The following is a 7,625-nucleotide window of genomic DNA, read 5'->3' on the forward strand; positions in this document are numbered from 1 at the left end:
TTAGAGTATCGCATATACATGACTCGGGAATTTTATTCCATTATTTCTAACAATCGCAAGATAAATTATTGTAATGTTTTAAGATATGATTATGTCAATCGAATTTAAGAAAATTGATGCACTTTTTATTAGCACTAAAACCAACTGCAAGTATACACTGTAGCATGTCCAGAGCCTTTGTCCTAGCGGCAAGGAGCTTAGACATTATTGTATGAGGTGTCGAGTTCGAGCCCTCTTGACATCAATTGTAATTTCCTCCTTTATATAGGAATTTATTTATAAAATATAAAAAAGTATATAATGTAGCAATAGTACATTTAAAGACGAGTACCACGATGTCGAACATAAAGAATGGGATTGTAACTAACTATCATGCAATGTATTTTATTTCAATAGGTCCTTTTATAATTTTTTATTTTATTAAGTCCTCATACTAATATACTTTAATTTATACCTTTTTTAATCAGCAAATAAACATAAATTTTCAAAAGTCTCTCCACAATAAATTTGAACCTGTGACATTTGGTCGTTATTTCAATAGATCTTTTTATAATTTTTTATTTTATTAAGTCATCATACAAATATACTTTAATTTATACTTTTTTTAATCAGCAAATAAACATAAATTTTCAAAAGTCGCTCCACAATCAATTTGAACCTATGACATTTGGTCGAAGCATTAATCACGCTTGGCCAACACATGCCCATAGAGATTTTTATACTTTTATTTTTAATTTAGTTGAATCTATATTTAACAGACTTTTAAATTTAATTATTATTTTTTGTGTTAAATTGAATAAAAATTTATTGAAAAACTTAAAAAGATAAAATATTTGTAGACGAATCTTGTCTCTCTATAATAACGTTTTGTTTAACTAAATTTCAGTAGAAAATCAATTTAAAATAAGAAGTAGATTATCTCCATAACCCGGCGCCTAAAAATCACAAAATTTGACTCTTCTTTTAAGATCATAAAGAGTATAATGATTTTATTTGGGGTAAACTCAAAAATAAATTTGAGTAATTCAGATTAATTGAAGATTGCCTAAATCCAAGTCAATCCGGGTGGGGCCAAGTTCCTATATTACAATCATGTCTAAAATCCATTAATGAAGTTTTGATTTGAAGGAAGGAGACGACTTCAACGGCAGAAAAACAATTCCCGCCGCTTTACCACACTCCGAAACCGTAATCTCCCGGCGTTTTTGCTGCCAACGCACCGCAATTCCGCTGCAAAATCAGTTAAACTGAGCTTGAACAACAATTGTTTCCTTCCGATCGCGCTTCGGAATAGGCAGTAGAAGAGAATGAAGATCAAAGGAAGCAAAGTCACCGGAGGAAGCTGGACAACCCTAGGCCTGCCTTTAATTTTCCTTTTATGCCTCTTCTTCTTCCTCGCCGGTTTCTTTGGCGCTTCTCTTTTCTCTCAGCAGGTTCGTCAACTGTTTCCCCCTTCAGTTTTGGAAATTTCTGCTTTTTAATCATGCTCGGTGTGAATAGAGTTGATAAATGTGTACGGCAGGAGAGTCCTACTGGTAATTTGAGGCCGCGGACGAGGGAATTGGTGGAGGAAGTGATGGATTTGAAGGGGATCCCACACGGAGATTCCGGCGAGGACTCTGTGGAGACGATACCCGTTCAGGTATGTATGTAGCTCTGCATCTTAATTCAATTTCAGTCATGGATCGTTTAACGACTGAATAATTTGACATATAGTACTAGTTGTGTAGAAAAACACTTTGTGCAGGAAAGCTAAACCAATGTATAATTAGTTTGTTCGGGATTCATCTCCTAGCTTACTAGCTTAGGGTTTTCCCACTCGTTCCCACGACAGGGTGGTTGGAAGATAAACACGTCGAATTTTGGTATTTTAACAGTAAGGAGAAATGATATTAAACCACCAATCGTTCTTTCCATTAGATCTCAAGTCCTTAACTGAGTGATTTCTGATCGCACAGCAGCAACAGTAACACATGGGTTGGAAATTGGAATCCTAGGCTACACTGATTAGATAACTGAATGATAGTACTATTTAATCTATTTCTTTTAAATTCAAGTTTTCTTTGTTGAGTATAAATAATTAAACTGAGATCTTAAACAATTTTTTGGTAGACAGGAAGCGAAAGCGCTGATCTTACCATGTTATTGTTATTTTGTGTTTAGCTCAGATCTTAGCATGTTATAGCTAGATCATTCAGTTCATTCTTCATTTTCGGTGTAATATTTTGTTCGTTTTAACTCAGTTGTCTTTGTCCGTTGATTTTTTTCTTTTCTAGATTCTGAGCTGGAAGCCTAGGGCTTTATACTTTCCGAACTTTGCTACTGCAGAACAATGCCAAAACATTATCAGAATGGCAAAAGTAAATCTCAGTCCATCAACCTTAGCTCTACGGCAGGGAGAAACAGCAGATAATACGAAAGGAGTCAGGACAAGGTGATTACTGATTGCATCTTGAGTCAAATGCTGGAGTTATAAGCATTGGACTTAGTCTTACCCATTTTAGTTCTTTTGTTTTGGTGTTTGATTCTTTTCATAATACGACTATTAACATATGATTTGAAATGCTGAGTTCTTTCCTATTAGTTCTGGGATGTTTATTAGTGCATATGAAGACAAAAGTGGAACCCTGGATCAGATTGAGGAAAAAATTGCTAGAGCAACAATGATCCCCAGGAAACATGGAGAGGTATTGCACTTTCGAAACTTGGTCTATTTATGTACTATTGGCTCTATTTTTTCTAGTCGGTGCTCATTTGAGTATGAGAAAATACCTGAAACTCTTTTGTGTACTTAAACAAAATGTTGGATGCGCTCAAATCTGCACGCTTGCTTTGAAATAAAGAGCAATTTACTATTAGATGTCTTCCTGTAAAATCATTCCATGTCTGGCAATAGACCTGGATTACAGGATGATTGCTTACATCATAATTTTTTGATGCATGGACATTGATGTGCTAGGCTTTTCTCCTTTAAAGTGTCTTAGTTGGTAGCTACGTTTTTCTTTAATCATTGTCAATTCTGGGATACATCATGGAGGTCTCTTTGAGGAATTCTATTCAGTTGCTATTGTTTTCTCTTCATCAATCACCTTTGCTCTATCACATCTTCTTACCATAACCTTTTTAATACTGTGTATTTCCATGTTTCAGTCCTTCAATGTCTTGCGTTATGAGATTGGGCAGAGATACCAGTCACATTACGATGCATTCAATCCAGCTGAATATGGCCCACAAAAGAGCCAGCGGGTAATATAAGTTTTATTTTAGATAGTTCTTGTAGCATTTGTACTATCTGTTCTGTTATGTTATGCTGTTCATTGCGAATTATTATAAAACATAAATGTAATAATGTGGAATAATCAACGTCTGTGAATTTTAATGGTAATATCTCTTTAGTTCTTCTTCCAATATCCTCATGCTATCGAACCTGGGTTTTGAATCAAATTATTAGAAAATGGTTTAATATATTTTAGGCAGCTATGTAGAAACACAACTCTCTTACTTTCACTCTATTTTATTTCTTTTCATTTGACCATAGTTTCACGAGGGCACGGAAACTGAAACTGAACCATTGTGCCTATTATCACGCATCTCTCTAGATTTCAGCGAATAACATCTGACCCTTCAGTGAACCAAAGATTTTTAAGTTCTGCTCAAAGCTTTCTGTTGAAATATGTCTCCAGTTTCGTGTAATTAGTGTTCAAAGGAAACTAACTTTAATTTTGAAAATTTTCAGCTGGCTTCTTTTCTGTTGTATTTATCTGATGTTGAAGAAGGTGGTGAAACCATGTTCCCTTTAGAGGTTATCTTCGCCCTTTTGCTAATTCCTGATTTTTTTTTATTCTTGTTGATCCACCTCAACCAAGTGCTGTAGTTTACAATATCCTGATGGTTTGATATACAGAATGGGCAAAACATAGATAGCAATTATGATTTTGGGAAATGTCTTGGTCTGAAAGTGAAGCCACGGACAGGAGATGGGCTACTATTCTACTCCCTGTTCCCAAATGGCACAATTGATCCCGTGAGTTACTTCCTACAAGTTATTTTCCTTATAAATGTCTCAAAGTTTGCTCATATCTTTTTACGATATTCAAATTTCGGCATTTGTTTTCTTTTGTACCATTGATGTTTTTTTTGTCCAATTGATAGCACTAATAAAGAAAATGCTAAAATGTGAAAGAAGATAGGCAACTAGGTAAATTTGATATGGTATTTTCCGAAGTTCATAGTTTTGTTTAATGGAGAGGGAATTATAGCTATATCTACAGTTGTTATCAGTTTATCCAGAAACTTATATATTAAGAGGAATTGAGTTGTCAAAACGGAGGGAGAACTATAGCTAGGTCGTAGGAGGCCTATAGTGATTGTATTAGTGCATAATAATTAGTTACGTTGTGAAATGGGCTGGCAAGAGACGTACTATGAGGCACGATTGATTTAGTTCAGCGGGTTTGATTGGAAGGGATAGGAAATGACAATAGTAGAAAGACAATAGAAGAGAGAAACAACGAGGAGACATAGGTGCAGGGTGCATTAGAGGAGCGAAAGACGCACATGCATCTTTGGTAGGAAAGTCTTGCTTGGTGACATTAGCTGCTTTTAATCTCATATTTGGAGCGATGAAATGGTTTCGTTTATTGCTTATTGCAGGCATCTCTCCACGGGAGCTGTCCGGTGATCAAAGGTGAGAAATGGGTAGCTACAAAATGGATCAGGGATCAGGAGCAGGGCGAAGAGCTTTGATGCCATTTAAATTGGAAACTTAACTGGCATCCATTTTGCCAGTAGTTGAAGTTCGCCCCAATTTTTGCGTTGTATAGCACATTTACATTTTAATCACTAGATATATTTGTGTTATTCTAGCAACAATGCATGGGAACTGTATGTAAATTTCGGATCAGTGATAAAACCACTCTTAATGATCTCGTTTTTATCCTAATCATAGATTACTCTTTGAGTTTGCAGAAATGAAAGTTCATTAACCCTAGTTCATTTGAATTTTTAATGATTTTTCAAAGTTTACTACCTATGTTATGGTAGTCCAGGCCAAAATGAAAATATTTGTTCCTCCCGCAATTTTAAAAAAACTAGTTTTACCACCTGTGCTATGCACGGCCCAAATGATTTTAAAAAAATAAGAAAATATATTTAAAATGAATTAAATCAAAATAAAGAATATATAAAAAAATATAAAAGTTATTGCAAATCAAGAATAGAAACTATTTAAATGTTGTATTCATAAGATTATAAAGATTTAAAAACATACTTCTACTTCCACATCTATCAATCAATCAATCCACTGTAACGAAAGGACATGAGGAAAGAAATAGAAATAGAATAGGATATACAAACAAAAGATTGAGAAATACTAAATACCAACATAAATAAATAAAATTATTTGAAAAAAATAAATAGTTCATTATAAATTCGATAAACAAATAAAGTATTCATAACACGGTAAACAATTAAAAGTATTATAAATAATAACAAAAAGGGAAATGTACATCTCTCAACTCGCACTAAATGAAACATTTCATATTCGGCAAACGATTTTATACAATTTTAATTTATGGTATGAGTAGAGTAGAATAAAATAGAGCTGATGACAAAGAGGAGATGTTCGACTAAGGATCAAATAGTATGAGTTAGTGAGAATAAGATATACAAATAAAGGAAAATGTACAACTAAGGATCAAAGAGGAAAAAAACATATAATCTGATTAAATAAATAGTTCAATAGTTTTAATCAACAAAAAATAGATATTCATATATAGGAAAAAAATTAGAAAAATAACAACAAACCAGTAGTTCATAAATTTTAAAAAACTTCTTTATAAACAACACTAACGGTAGAATCACCCCTACTATCATCATCATATCCAAAAATTAAAATTTTCAAACCTTCATGACTTGTGACTCTGGATATAGCGACATACATTTGTCCGTGTCTGAAGAATGACATTTTAAAAAATAATCCAACATGAGAGAGAGATTGATATGGACTTTTGCTAATCGTCATTGCATACAATACACCTAAAGGAAATTGTCATTGTTGGAATTTGAATGATAACCTTGATTACGACTTTAGTGGATTCATCCTCCTCGGCTACAAAAACAATAATTATGGAGTAACACTTATAGACTTGTATGCATTTTCAATTACATAAACCCTAAATTTAGTTAAAAAACTTATATTTTGACATATAAATATGCGTTGAAGATAAAAACCTTTTCATGAAAATGTGGCATTTCTAAATGCATTTACAAAATTATTGATATTTAAAAGAAAGAGTGATTAAAAATACCTCCATCTAACAAAATTATTTTGATTCAAATACACGAATTATGTTCGCTATGAATAATAGGACTTTCAACGGATCCACCCACATAGACTACAAAAAATAAATAATTATTAGTACGACCAAATAAATAAAATATCATTCAAATTTTGAATTTCTGTAAATTAAAACAAAATAGAAATATATTTTACAAAAATAAAATAATTGATATAAGAATTTAATTCTTATTATATTAGAATTAGAATATCCAAAAAAAGAGCCCAATAAAAGTTAACATATCTGTCCAAAAAATATACTAAACGCTATTGCCCAAAGAAACAATACTCATAACCCAAACGTTATATACACAAAATAGCCCACAACTCTAATCCAATTACTGAACAATTAAAATAATTACACTTTGCAGCTGATTAAATTAATGAGAGATACAACTAATTAAACTAATCGTACTTAGGGATTTCTAAGCTTGATTATTATAACATATAAATATAGTTTTTTCTTCTCTCCTCAATGGCGCCGACACACACAAACCCTAGAAATTCGAAGACTCCTCGATCTTCAACTCTGGCGACTGAATCGCCGCCATCAATAGACGTAAACTGCAACATATGACCACAACGGACTGAATCGCGATGTCTCCTTGTCAAAACTGCGCCGTCTCACCACAAACTCTAAAGCTTCCACCCTACTCCGCCGATTTTTAGCGGCGACGACCAAAGCGCCGACGTCGCCGGCAGAAAAGCTATTCGATTCAACAGACGACGGTATAGAATCGCAAACCCCAGCCCCAATTCAAGGTGTTAAGAAGTTATTCGGTTAGATCGAAGATGGTTTTGATTTAAGGTAAAATCTAAACAAATTTAATTTTTTTCTCCAATCCTTGAAATTTACTTAGATTCTAACATCTTTCATGTACTATTATTTTACAGACTCATAGAAATAATGGAAGGCTTTAGACGATTCAAGATGTACAGATCCGACAACAGGTGACGCAAACACTACAAAACCCTAGGATTTTGGGTTTACCTAGGAATGAATCTGCTCAAATCTTCAAAGTTCTGGCACTGGAAATGAAGTGTGTAACAACAACCTTAACTTGCATTATAAAGTATGATATTTCTTTTAATTTGAGTCGATGTTTGGGATGTTTTAGAACCTTTTGCAGTATGATCATTCTTACTGATTTTGCAGATCTTCAATTGATCCTTTAACTGAACTTTCTGAATATATTTAAGTATTATTTGTTGATATTTTGTTTTTCCTTATTATTTTATACAAACTGAATGTATCTGAACGTGTTGTTCTGAGTTTTTAGTTCCATTA

At 33.2% G+C, this 7,625-nt stretch overlaps 1 protein-coding gene across 1 annotated transcript; it reads left to right on the top strand.

Annotated features, from left to right (window-relative positions):
* Nucleotides 1-1,091: 1,091 nt before the first annotated feature.
* On the top strand, nt 1,092-4,925 carry LOC121775299 (probable prolyl 4-hydroxylase 9). The gene is made up of 8 exons (XM_042172368.1): nt 1,092-1,433; nt 1,523-1,642; nt 2,277-2,434; nt 2,585-2,687; nt 3,151-3,246; nt 3,737-3,802; nt 3,905-4,024; nt 4,654-4,925. Exons 1-8 carry the CDS (start codon nt 1,308-1,310, stop codon nt 4,744-4,746), a joined length of 882 nt encoding a protein of 293 aa, XP_042028302.1. The 5' UTR covers nt 1,092-1,307; the 3' UTR covers nt 4,747-4,925.
* Nucleotides 4,926-7,625: the final 2,700 nt, after the last annotated feature.

Source organism: Salvia splendens, chromosome 17 (assembly GCF_004379255.2).
Source record: "Salvia splendens isolate huo1 chromosome 17, SspV2, whole genome shotgun sequence".
Taxonomy (NCBI): domain Eukaryota; kingdom Viridiplantae; phylum Streptophyta; class Magnoliopsida; order Lamiales; family Lamiaceae; genus Salvia; species Salvia splendens.

Bases quoted from the DNA above. Each gene is read 5' to 3' on its own strand.
- LOC121775299 (XM_042172368.1), top strand. From the start codon at position 1,308: ATGAAGATCAAAGGAAGCAAAGTCACCGGAGGAAGCTGGACAACCCTA. The intron at 2,688-3,150 runs GTATTGCACTTT...TCCATGTTTCAG, and splicing joins TCCCCAGGAAACATGGAGAG to TCCTTCAATGTCTTGCGTTA. The intron at 4,025-4,653 runs GTGAGTTACTTC...TGCTTATTGCAG, and splicing joins CAAATGGCACAATTGATCCC to GCATCTCTCCACGGGAGCTG.